Consider the following 12,693-nt stretch of genomic DNA (forward strand, 5'->3'; position numbering starts at 1 on the left):
CTCAAAGCACTTAGGGCAATTGAATCTCAGCTTATATCCTCAATTCTCTTGCAATTGCTATCCATTCTTTACTAAATTAACCACATCTCTGATTAGACAAGCAGTAAACATCCCAGCCCTCTCCTTTTTCTTTCTTTCTTTCTTTCTTTCTTCTTTCTTTCTTTCTTTCTTTCTTTCTTTCTTTCTTTCTTTCTTTCTTTCTTTTTTTTTTGGTTCTTAAAGTTTATTTATTCATGAGAGACACACACACACAGAGGCAGAAGGAGAAGCAGGCTCTCTGCAGGGAGCCTGATGCAAGACTTGATCCCAGGACCCCAGGATCACAACCTTTGCCAAAGGCAGACACTTAACCACTGAGCCATCTAGGTGCCCTCAATCTTCTCCTTTCTCTCCATCAAACCCCGCTCACAGTCTTGCCTTACCGTACTATTAAATCCAGCTCCCCCCCCCCCAGTTTTTTCTTTTTTAAAAAACCTCCCCATCTCTGGGAATCCTTGGAGAACACTTAGAGATGCATATTCAAGGACAAATTGAACCTCATGTTTAGCCAGATGTAACGGGAAAACACCTGAACTGAGAGTAACCCACTGTGTATGGGTGGCTCAGTTTCCCTTTAAGCAGCTGGGAGATGTGGGATGTGTAACTTCATCTGCATTGGTTTGGGGTGCCCATCTTCCCTATCTCTGTGTCCTTCAAGTACATTTCATCTTCGAAAGCCTCTGATGACAAATCAGAGACAGGAATGTCTTCAGAACCACAAGTGAACTGCTCACTCACTGCTCTGGAGCCCTTTCAAGTCTCTTTATCAAGAGTTGCAGGCAGAAAAGGTCATCCCTAAGCCTACTGTGGTCGGCAAGTGCTGGCAACAAGATGTCTTTGTAGCTACTTCCTTAAAGACTTCAGAGCTCTTTATTAATGCAAACAATAGCTGAGCTGATAGGGATGGAACAGTAGCACCCTTTTTACTGTGGGTGGCATGTCCTTCCTGGTGACTCTCAGCACGGAAGCTGCTCTAGCCTTCCAAAACCTGTTTGGACCAGTGCTTTCACTGGTCGCTGAGGCCAGCCTGCGGTCCACATAGGCGAGAGTCAGCGCAGACCTGAGGGATGTGAGGCTGGTCAGGCTGCTGTGGCCAGGAGCATAGGGCAGGATGGACCAAATCACCTAGCAGGGCTGCGTGGGTCCCCTTCATCAGACTGTGCGGTCTGAGCAATGTCTATAGGCAGCAAGGAGCCAAGAGGACAGGCTCGGTCACAGAGCAGAAAGGAAACCGAGCCCAGCCTGGGGAGCAGCGCAGGCATTGAGAGGCCCGGGGAAGCCAGAAGCACAAATGGCCAGGGCAGCGCGAACAGCAAGCGGCAGTAGCAGGAGGAGGAAGATTTCCCGAGTTACTGAGTACTGCAGGCAGCAGGATAATAAAACCTTTGACTTCACAAGTGAACATGGACTAAATACAAGGGAGGATCAGAACCACACGTATAGGACTAGATGCGTGTACACAGATGAGTGAAAAGTGGGCAGAAATGAGCAACAGGTAATGATCATACGCACCGGCAGCCGAACCCACGCACTGACCTGGACCACAATGCAAACGCCCAGGACAGTGCCTGACACACAGTAGGCACTCAATAAGGAGGTCTGTTTCTTCTAGTGCTAACCCACAGAAGGGATCCCCCTCCCTGGCTTCCTAGAGAATGCAGCCCTGTCCACTGACACGTTCCTGGGGGAAAGTCTAACTGCTTCGGAAAGCTGTTCGCTGCGTACCCCGCTGTGCTATTTACCTAAATTAATTTATTCGGGCCCAAATTCAAAAGCAGGACCTTATCAGGCCGTGGTGCACCATCTGCAGAAATTCTGGGCTGGAATGCGGCCTCTGGGCTCTCCTTTCCAGGCGCTAACGTGCTCCTGATCTTGCAAGCACACGGCTGGGAGGGCGGGGAGGGGGCGCCCCGCTGGAGGAGGCACCCGTCCGTCCCTAAGGCGGTCTACTTGGGGGGCTTCTCCGAAAGGGAAGCGACAGAGCGAGGCAGGGCCCGGGGCAGCCGGGGCGCAGACCAACCCCTCCCGGTGGCTCCCACTGCCACCCCCCGCCCAGGACACCGGGGCTCCGGCTGAGCGCTGCCCCAGGAGCGCGGCTGGAGCCGGGCTGCGGCTCACCTCGGGCCGGGGCGCCAGACCTCCCGCGGGCAGGGCGCGCTCCCCCGCGCACGATGACATCATGTGTTTGGGGGCCGAGCGGCCCTATATAAGCGGCCGGCGCGGAGCCGGGCGCGCCAAGGGCGGACGCGCTCTCCGGCCGGGCTGCGCGCACGCGGTCCCCGGCGCCCAGGCGGAGGGAGGGAGCCCGAGCCCCGCGCCCCGCGCCCCGCGCCCCGCGCCCCGCGCCCCGGCCGCCCCCGCGATGCCCCGCAGCCTGCACGCCGCCGCCGCCGTGCTCCTGCTGCTGTGCTCGCGCCCCCGGCCCGCGCGCCCAGCCCCGCCCCACGGTAAAGAGTCCGCCTCGGCTCCCCGCGCAGCCCCGAGCGCGCAGCCCCACCTGCACGGGGCACGGCCTGCGGGGCTCTTCGGTGCTAAGGCAGCATCCTTGCGGGGGGCGGGGGGCGGGGGGCGGGAAGCGTCCCCTCGGATGGCGTAGTGTTTAGACCATTTGGAAAATGCGTTGCGGAAAATTCGTTCTCCTTGGAAATGCACGACCTGTTGCGGGTTCGGGGAAGCGCTGCTGTCTCCGGATTAAAATCTGCTCGTGCGCCCTTTGAGCTGCCCCCGGGTCTGGAGGGGTGGCTGGGGAACTCGCTGAAGGGGAGGACAAAGGGAACCAGGTGGCAAATGCTGCGCCCCATCCACGTGCAGATGCTTAAAGCAGTGAATGTGGCACCCGAGCCGCGTGGTTACCAGGAAGGGCGTGCAGCACCCCCAGCCGCAGGACCTTCCCCCAGGGGGGTGGTGCTTTTCTTTGGAGGAGAGACTCTTCACCATTAAGTTTTACCTCCAGGTCAGAGGGATGGTGCGTCCCGTTCCTAATCATTGTTTCTGCTCCAGAGGGGCTCTACTATCTTGAACGTAAGTGTGCGTGCACCCAGAAGAGCGTGCACACCTCAGTTCGGAGTCTAAATAGGGCGCTTAAGCCCCAAAGGCTGGAGGCTGAGGGTGCCCAGCGGGAGGGGTTGGGAGGAAGTGTGGGGACCTGAACTGGCGGCTCAGGTCAAGGCAGGGAGTTTGGGTGAGCAACCAAGGTCAAAGTTAGTTAATCCTTAGGCACAAGAGGGTGCCAAGCTTTTGCCTGCCTCTCCAACTGCTGGGTGAGCACTTTTCTGGGGGTGGCGACTCTTGGGAAACTGCCTGGGTGCCTGGTGGTAGCTCCTGCCCTTGACAGAGTTTGTCTCAAGTTGCAGGGACATTTGTAGGTGCTACCATTGCTGGACCGAGCTTAGGCTGAAACCTTTATAGGAGGGCTGACAGTGACAGTGATGGCTGGAAATGGAGCCTCCCTTGTTAGCGGGGTGGAAAACGGATCCTGCTCTGGAGCATGAGCGCTCAGAGACTCCTTCTCCTGGAGGTCACTGGGTCCATGGGGCAGGAGGGAGGTGGGGGAACTGGCCTGTCAGAGCTTTGGCATTACTTTTCATTCAACTCAAATCCATTGGCTGGCAAGATATGCTTGATATTATTTCCCTTATCTTGTCCAGAAGAAATAGAAAGTTGGGGGGGGGGTACCTGGGTGGCTCAGTCCATTAAGTGTTAAGGACCCTTGATCTCAGCTCAGGTTTTGATCTCAGGGCTGTGAGTTCAACCCCCATGTTGGGCTCCATGCTGGGCATGGAGCCTACTTAAAAAAAAAAAAAAAAGTTGGTGGGAGAAAGGAGTTATATAAAAGTGGAAATTTTTACAATTGCAAACTTTGACTGCAATTGTATTCCCCTTTCAAGAAAGCTGCACTGGGATCTGAAGTTTTGCTAGAAATTTCCCTTGTAGTTGCACACTGCTCCAAGACAGGAGAGAAACAGCAATTCATTGGCTCTCTTTCCAGAAAGCCTGTTGCTCCCCTCACTCTGGGGCAGCTCCTCCTCCCTTTTGTCTCTTCCCCTGCCCTCCCTGCCCTCCCCTCCCTCTCTACCTCCCCCTTCTCCTTGCCCCTGCCCCTCCCCCTCTTTCCCTTTCCCTTCTTTGCCTTCCTTCCCTCCCAGTTCTGCAAGGTGGGGTGGGGGAGTTTGCAGTAAAAAAAGCCACTCTCACCAGACACTGAGTAGCCAGCCTGCCTCCCCCTGGAGTCTAAGAACACAGTTTTTATTCTGTTATTACTCATGCGGATTTCTTGGCTGTTTAACCACCTCAGGGGACAAGGTCAAAGCAAAAGTCACTGAGATGTAGAGAGTTGGTATTAACCCAAGGTTGGGAATGGAGGGGGGTTAAGCTAGGTAATGAGGTCAAAGTGTGGTCTGTCCTCCTCCTGGAATATTTAGACTTCCAGCATTTGGCACTGGTGAATGTCGGAAAAAAATGGAGTCGGGAGGGAAGGAGTATCATAAGGTGAGGTCACGTGTCTTCTGGAGAAAACCTTGGAATTCTTAGTCGTCGCGGGGGAACATTTCAGTGAGTTCTGCAGAGCCTGTTCTGCCTGAACCTGGTTTGGAGACCTGGCAGTCTCTGGCTGCCCCAGTGACTGTTACTCAGAGAAGGTTCTAGCACCCAGACCAGGAAGCCGGCAGGGCCCTCAACCCCTGGCCTGGATCCTTGTCAATACACCCCCTCAGTGAGCACTCAGGGCATTCTCCTTGCCTAGTACAGAGTAGGCCTGCAGGTTCCAACAGGCATCGAACTGGGCCTCCCAGGTCTCTCACGTAGGAGAGATCGCCTTCCTGAGAAGGGAAAAATTTCTTCTGGAGAAGCCTGCTCCTCAGGAATCCTCCAAGGTGTAGCCACAGGGGCCTTGGCCTGGCCTGCCTCCAGAGTATGGTCAGGACTCCTGCTCCTAAACTCTGGGTGGGGAATCAGGAGGTGCCACTTCCAAACAAAAACAAAACAAAACAAAAAAAAACAAAAAACAAACACACATGCACACACGTCCCTGAGAAAGTCTTCCTCGGGTCAGTTCAGGGCCCAAGATGTACCAGGCTGGGCCCTGGCCTTCATCTGAAATTAATTAGACATGAATTTTGTGTGTCCAAGCCTATGGGCATTTTTACAGGGAAGATGGCTGTAAGTACTTATCAGATATTCTGAGGTTTCTGAACAGCAGCCCCCACATTACCCTAAAGATTGAGAAGGAGACTCAAAGTAGCAAAGTTTATTGGAGGTACTGGTAAATGTGGAGAGACACTTCTTAGCAGGCACTGATCCTCTACTTCATCTCACTGGTCTTTTATTTCCTTACATATAAAAGAAAGTGATAGGGTCGCCTGAGTGGCTCAGTGGTTGAGTGTCAACCTTCGGCTCAGGTCATGATCCTGGGGTCCTGAGATCGAGTCCTGTATCGGGCTCCCCCAGGGAGCCTGCTTCTCCCTCTGCCTATGTCTCTGCCTCTCTGTTTGTCTCTCATGAATAAATAAATAAAAATCTTTATTTTTTTTAAATTTTTTTTTTTAATTTTATTTATTTATGATAGGCACACAGTGAGAGAGAGAGAAGCAGAGACATAGGCAGAGGGAGAAGCAGGCTCCATGCACCGGGAGCCCGACATGGGATTCGATCCCGGGTCTCCAGGATCGCGCCCCGGGCCAAAGGCAGGCGCCAAACCGCTGCGCCACCCAGGGATCCCAATAAATAAAAATCTTTTAAAAAAAAAGAAGAAGAAGAAGAAGAAGAAAGTGATAGGCTACAGATGGTTCCCAGAGACCTCACTGCTTCTCTCCCAGGGAGGGAGTCAGTAATGCCTCGACTGAAACAAATCCTAGAGGAGCAATACAGGCTTCTATTGAGATGTGGAGATACCCACATTGAAAAAGGATTAAAAATCCCCTAGGGACCAGGGAAATAGTTAGGGGTGTCAGGGGAATGATCTGTTTTATAAAAAACCTTGTAGAACCATCTGACGCCTTGAACCATGTGTAAGTGTAATTTGATACAATTACCAATTCACTTTGAAAATTTAAAAAAAGAGTTGAAAAGCACCAAGGCAAAGACACAAACCAGAACAACAGGAAAATATGAGATGAAACTAGTTTTTAAAAGGCAGCAAAATCTTTTCTTTTTGCTTTTAAGGATCACCGTTGGCTTGAGTAAGAAATGCTTGGTTGTGGTTAAGGGTGCCGATTGCTGGTCAGTTCAGTTTTACTGCAAATCAGTTCCTAGGAGAGGAAGGGGACAGGACAGCCTTCCTCTTCTGACTGTATCCTGTGGACCAGGATCATGGCATCAAGGGAAGCCGGGAGAGGCACTTAGGATTTGAAGAGTCCCTCTCACTGGATATGTCACCGTGACACCCTGAATCTCAGGCTCTCTGTGTGAATCTCAGGCTCTCTGGAGGTGAAGAGGGAGGTGTCAAGCAGGATGCTAAGTGTGCACTTGGCAACATTTTTTCCCCCAAAATATGTTTTTTATGTAGGAATAGGGGATTTCTGCGTGTGAAGGGCGTGGAGTGGGAGGTGGTAGGTGACTCTCATGACATTCCTAGCAGAACTTCTCCAACGCGTTCTCTCCACCCCTGGAATTCTAACTTAGGTGAGGGTGGCAGCTTCCTCAAAGAAGGACCTTCCTTTTGAGACGAGTTTTCTCCTCTTTAAGTACTGATGTGAACTGCTCTCCAGGGTGTGTTGGTCACTGGGAAAAAACAAGATGCATGACAGTGTTTCCAGGATGCTGACATCTGTGTGCAGAAATGGGGAGAAAGAATGTGATTACACATGTATGTGTAGTCACACCACGAAAATGTTCCCGGCAACTCCTAAAACTGGCTGTCTCTCTCATGGAAGCAGGGAGACTGGGTGGAAGGAAGAGCTTTTACTGTGCACCCTTTGGGGGCTTTTGGGTTTTGAGCCTTATGAAATTTTTTTTAATGTATTCAGAAAATAAAATTTGGCTTCCCTAAGATATGGGAGGCTTCTAATAAAAAAGCCCCGTACCTAATGCACAAGACTCTGCTAGAACTCACTGTCTTGTGCCTCCCTCTGGAACAGAGAGGCTCTGGGAAGCAGTTGTCCTGACACAGCCTCTGACAACATCTTACATTTGGGCATCCTCCTCCTTTTCAACTGTACCCATTTCAAAACAAAATCTGTAGTGTTTTCTTCTAACTTGCTCAAGCTCAATTGTACTTACTTTGCTTTGTTTTGTTCTTTCCAGGATCCAAGTGGAGCTATTTTGGTAAGTAAAGATTTTAAATATATTTTGCAAAGACTTATTATTTTAGAGAGAAAGAGGGAGTGGGGGGGAGGGGCAGAGGAGAAAAAAATCTCAAGCAGATTCCCTGCTGAGCACTGGAGGCCAGTGTGGGGCTGGATCTCACAGCCTTGAGATCACTACCTGAGCTGAGACCAAGAGTTGGACTCAACTGACTGAGCCCCCTAGGTGCCCCTTAAATATTGAGGAGATGGCTGTTTTCATGAGAAAGCCAGAAACTCCATGATCTGTGGAGGTTATTGTGGGGATTGAAAAGAGCGAGTCTGATATCATTAAAAGAAAGTACAAAAGCTTCTCTAAAACACTGTTCCGCATGGTTTGCATGAGGCACTCTCTCCAAGCACAGGGGCCTGCTCTGTGCGCTTAAATTGTGACTCCTAGCATTCTAGATTTCCAGATTCCTGCAAAGATTTCTACCAAACCTCCCAGGTGAATGTGCCTAGGTTACCTCCAGACTGCAAGGGCCTTGGGTAGGAGAGAAACCTTCTCTGTAGGAAATATATTCTACAATAAACAAAGAATAAAGGGCTCCTTTCTGGAAGTTTGGCTCAGACCCCAGAATTTAAGCTGTCCGTGTATCTAGAATTAAACGTCTTGTTGCCATGTTTGTAAGCGAGCGCAGTTCAGAAGTGGCGATGGCCAATCCTTACTGAAAGAGGGATGCCTGCTTCGTGCACAAGGAGAGAGATGGACATCAAGTATGCAGTGGGGTTTCCACGGGTTGGGCAAGGATGACATTAGCCATTCCTGGCAGGCCTGCAAGATAAGCAGCTTGAAATCAGCTCAGCTGGTGTGTGAAATGAACTGGAAATTTGGTCGTCGGCTGGGGTGGGAATGGCAGGCCCAGCGCCAGGTCGGCGGACAAGTACAAGAATGTTGATAATGTCTTGTGAGGGACCATCAGGAGCACTGTGCAAGCTAGATTGTTCTGGTAAGAGGAGGGCAGAACTGGCCTCACTCACGCGGGAGGAGTGGTGACAGGCAGAGAGTTGATCATAACAGCAGAAGCAGAATCCACAGGAAGCTCTGACTTAGATTTGCAAAAGGTAGCCTTTGGATGTCTGTTAGCCCAGGAGGCATAGAAAAGTCACTGGGCCAATTCACCAACCACCTACAGGCCACGGTCTCCTTGGCGCCCGCGCTGCATGGCTCCATCATTACTAACATCCCTTATGTGCTTACTGTGTGCGAGACACGTTGCTAAGTGGGTGGGTAATGAGAAGGGTAGGCTGTGGTCTGTTGCTGGAAATACTTATAGGTCACAATTCGAAGCTGGATAGATCATGGCAGATAATCAATAAATGGTTCAGTGCCCCGAAGTTCAGAGGAAAGAGAGTCCTGGGGCCGGATAGTCAAGAAAGGCTTCCTGGAGGAGGAGGGCTTTCACCTGAGACCTTGGAGGATGGAGAGGATTTGGTGTGGTAGGAAGGAAGTATGTGGGCCAAGATGATGATGGCATCATATGAGCAGACAAGAAACAAAATAGTATTTGAGGGGCATGTACAGAAAGAGTTGTAGGGGAGCGATTAACTCTAAGGTTGGAAAAATAGGTTGGATCGAACAAGGGAGATGGGGAGCCTTCCCATTTTGTCCCATAGATGGAGGGGCACAAACACATTAGTGTTTTAGGGAGAGTAGTGTGGTGCAGGGGCTGGAGAGGGAAGGAGGGTAGGCAGGAAGGTGTCTGGCCTTTGCCGAATTCCCATTTTATGTCTTAACGTCCAGTTTGGGGGTGGCAGTCCGAGGGAAGGAAAGGGCAGGGCTAAAGACTTGCTGCAGGGAGAATCGACAAGACTCAGGGCCCCTCAGGAGGGAGGTTCGCTGTGGGGGTGGTGACAGGAGCAGCCCAGAAGCATTTCTCCTGGCCCACTAGCTCTGGACGGCCCTCTCTGTCCCCCACGCCCTGTGCCACCAGAGCAGCGCTCTGCTGAGGAAGCAGAGGGCAGAGTCTAATGGTGCGTGACATGCAGGGGCTGAGCCCAAAGCCAAGTCTGGCTTTTTATGAATGTGATGAGTACACATGATGTGGAGTCAGCCCTGATGGGGGCCAGTGAAGGAGGACGGGTGAGGGGTGGCTAGCGAGGCAGACAGGTCCAGGCTGGCAGCTGGCACCTGTGCTCAGAGCCACTCAGGTAAACAGAGAGCCTGGCATAGGTGAGAGGGGGAAATGGTTTCCAAGTGGTGAGGGCTGCACTGAATGAGGCAAATCCAACCAAATGCCACGTGCTGGTTTTCCCAGGGTGCAGACCTCAGCCACTTTGCACGTAGATGCTGCTGAGTCATCCTGAACCAGGGGCCTCCCACAGCCTGGAACACAGGGTAGGACTTCTAGAAGCACATGGAAAGAACTCTACCCCCACCCCTCTCCACAAAGTCACCCAGCTGACCTCCCCGATGGCCTGTCTGGAGATAGGAGGACCTTGTGATAGCCATGGTGGGGCCAGCCCTGCCCCTGTGCACCCCTCAGCCAGAGGCGTGCTGGGTTTAGAATTGCTGAGCAGGCCCTCGCCACCGGAAACCTGTCCCAGACCAATCCTGCTGAGCCCCAGCAGCTCCCTCAACTCTGAACTGGAGGGCAGTTGCAAGTCAGGCTGTCCTGTGAGCGGATGCTAAACTCCAGCCTGCTGAAGTGACTCTGCCATTAGAAGTCAAGGTAGCAGGTACCCTCATGGGGTGGAGGTGACAGGAAGGAGGCGCCAGGAGGGTGCTGGTCATGTTTAGTTCCTTGGTGTGGGGGCTGTGTTCAGCTGGCGAGGACTCATCAAGCTGCTCCCTGATGATGCACGCACTGTTCTGTGTGTGTAGTATATTCAGTAAACGAGTTAAAGCCCAGCTGGCTGGGAGAGTCATCCTTGCCGTGGAAGTTTTCCTGGCCCTTCCCCACAAAAACCAAAACCAAAAACAAAAAAACCCAACCACGACAAAAAACCTCTAGCATGTTCAAAACAACAGAGCAACCAAAAAGAATGACTGTGTTGGAACTAGTGACCCGAGAACACGTCGTGTGAGCAGAGAATGGGCGCCGAGCTCATCCCTGAGCGTGCCAGACATTGCTTTAGTGCTCCCCAGATGTGAGCGAGCCCAGAAACAGATACCACTGTCTGCTAGAGATTTGGGAGGAATAAGATAAGCCTTCAAAGGAGATGGGAGGGACAGGGGAACAGGGAAGCCAGGCCCTCCTGTTTGAGGGGGTGGGCATCCCACCTCTCCCGGAGTCCAGGGCCCTGCAGGGCATCTGCCCGGCCGGCCTCTCCATCCCGGTGCAGAGAACTCTGGAATGGTAGTGGCTGGGCCTGGGGGTGCGGGACAGTGGGCTGCAGCCCCTCACAGGCCCTCCTGCCCAGCTTCTCTGCCATGGCTGGAACGCCCCCCCCCCCCCCCCCCCCCCCGCCGCCCCAGCTCTGGCAGGGCTCCCTATGATCCAGGCCCTGCCACTGCATTCCTCAGTCTGCTCTCTCTCCTTTGTCCCAGACAAGAGTCCCGGGCTTAAAGGATTTCCTTGGGGAATCAGGAAGGCATCCCCCACGGGGGCACATCTCTGGTATTCCAGGCTCCAGCTTCCACCTACCTTCTGTCCCGAACCTGCTGGAATATTAAGTCACCACCAACTTTCCCTGGCACGCGGCATCCATCCCAAACCCTCCCCAAACTCTAAGAACTAGACACAGGGGCCGCTCCAGTTTAGCACCATCTTCAGCCTGGGATGTGATCCTGGAGACCCAGGATCGAGTCCCACGTTGGGCTCCCTGCATGGAGCCTGCTTCTCCCTCTGCCTGTGTCTCTGCCTCTCTCTCTCTCTGTCTGTCCCTCATATGCAGGGTGGAGAGCAGACTTAAGAGCTTGAGGGAGAACTCAAAACAGTAGTTAGGGAGCATGTGCAATTAAAAGGCTGATTTAAGGATCACTGGGTGGCTCAGCGGTATAGCACCTGCCTTCAGCCCAGGGCCTGATCCTGGAGACTCAGGATCGAGTCCCACATCGGGCTCCCTGCGTGGAGCCTGCTTCTCCCTCTGCCTGTGTCTCTGCCTCTCTTTCTCTCTGTGTCTCTCATGAATAAATAAATAAAATATTTTTTTAAAAAGCTGATTTAATTAAGAATGGGTCCTGTCTTTACCAAAGGTGGAGAGGCTCAGCCAACTGCAAACACCCCGTGACCTCTCCCCCATTCCAGCTGCTGGCCTGAGGGTGAATGGGAAGAGGCATAAAGCCCTCTGAGCATAGAAGCAAGAAAAGGCCAGAAGGCGTTTTTCATACCGGGGAACTGAATCCCTAGCCCCATGCGGTGGGGATTGCCCTTGAGGCCAGCAGTCCAGCCCCACTGTCATTGGTGAAATCGGGGCTGTAGTTCCAGTTACTTCTAACTGAAGTTGTGACATCCAGGGTCTGATAGGATGTGGTGTGGTTCACCCACTCAAAATCATTTCTCATCCCTTCTGAGTTGCAGAACTGAGGTTTGTGTGTTCTGGGGGATCTTGGCCTGCATTTCAGTGTTCCCGGCTGGCCTTACCGGCTGGGTAAAACCCTAGGGAAGCTAGGATTCGTTCCCAAAGGCAGGGTGAGGGCATGGGAGTGGGGGGCGGGGGTGGGGGGAACCGGGAGGCAGGAGGGGAAAGTGTGCAGCGCCCAGAACCTGGCAGCCCTCCGTGAATATTTGCCAGGCCACTTTCTGGCTGAATGGCCTTAGGCAAGTAACTTAACCTCTCTGAACTTCAGTGTTTACTACCAAGTGGGAGTAATAGCATCTACCTCCAGTGGTTCTCCAAATGTAGCCCTGGGTTCTTTAGCAGTAACAAAAGCACTATGTTTGACTTTGTTAGAAATGCATGGAGCCTGCTTCTCCCTCTGCCTGTGTCTCTGCCTCTCTCTCTCTCTCTCTCTCTCTCTGTTTTGCTCATGAATAAATAAAATCTTTAATATATATATATATAAAAGAAATGCACATTCCTGGGCCCATCCCAGATCTACCTACAATACCCCAAAACTCTGGGGCTGGGCCCAGCAATCTGCTGGCACAAGCCAACCAGGGGGTTCTGATGCCCTCTCAAGCCCGAGAAGCACCTGTCTACTTCAGGGAGGATTCAGCAAGATGACGATGGAAAGAGGCTGATGGTGCTGGGCACGTGGTGAGCACCTAGCACAGCTTATCACCATTTTCTTTCCCTCTGCCTCCCAGGGTGGGATTATATTAGCTAATATGTGAGAAAATGCCTTGCAGACTCTGTAGTACCAAACGGGTGTGAGCTGCGTTAGAAAGGGTTGGCTTCTTCATGCTTTGCTCAATGGCCAGAGTTTTTAATAGCAAGGAGGTTACTCCTCGTATATTCTGAACAAACAGAACATGTTGCTTGAGAAAGAAAG

The 12,693-nt window shown here is 52.2% G+C and overlaps 1 protein-coding gene across 1 annotated transcript in view; it reads left to right on the top strand.

Moving 5' to 3' along the window:
• Positions 1-2,401: 2,401 nt before the first annotated feature.
• CA12 (carbonic anhydrase 12) overlaps positions 2,402-12,693 on the top strand; it is a 54,561-nt gene continuing 44,269 nt past the window's right edge. The window contains exons 1-3 of the mRNA XM_041731467.1: positions 2,402-2,486; positions 2,857-3,060; positions 7,279-7,299. Coding sequence (XP_041587401.1) covers positions 2,402-2,486; positions 2,857-3,060; positions 7,279-7,299 — 310 coding nt within the window. The remainder of the gene's footprint in view (positions 2,487-2,856; positions 3,061-7,278; positions 7,300-12,693) is intronic.

The sequence above is a fragment of the Vulpes lagopus genome, chromosome 2, assembly GCF_018345385.1.
Source record: "Vulpes lagopus strain Blue_001 chromosome 2, ASM1834538v1, whole genome shotgun sequence".
NCBI classification, from domain to species: Eukaryota; Metazoa; Chordata; class Mammalia; order Carnivora; family Canidae; genus Vulpes; species Vulpes lagopus.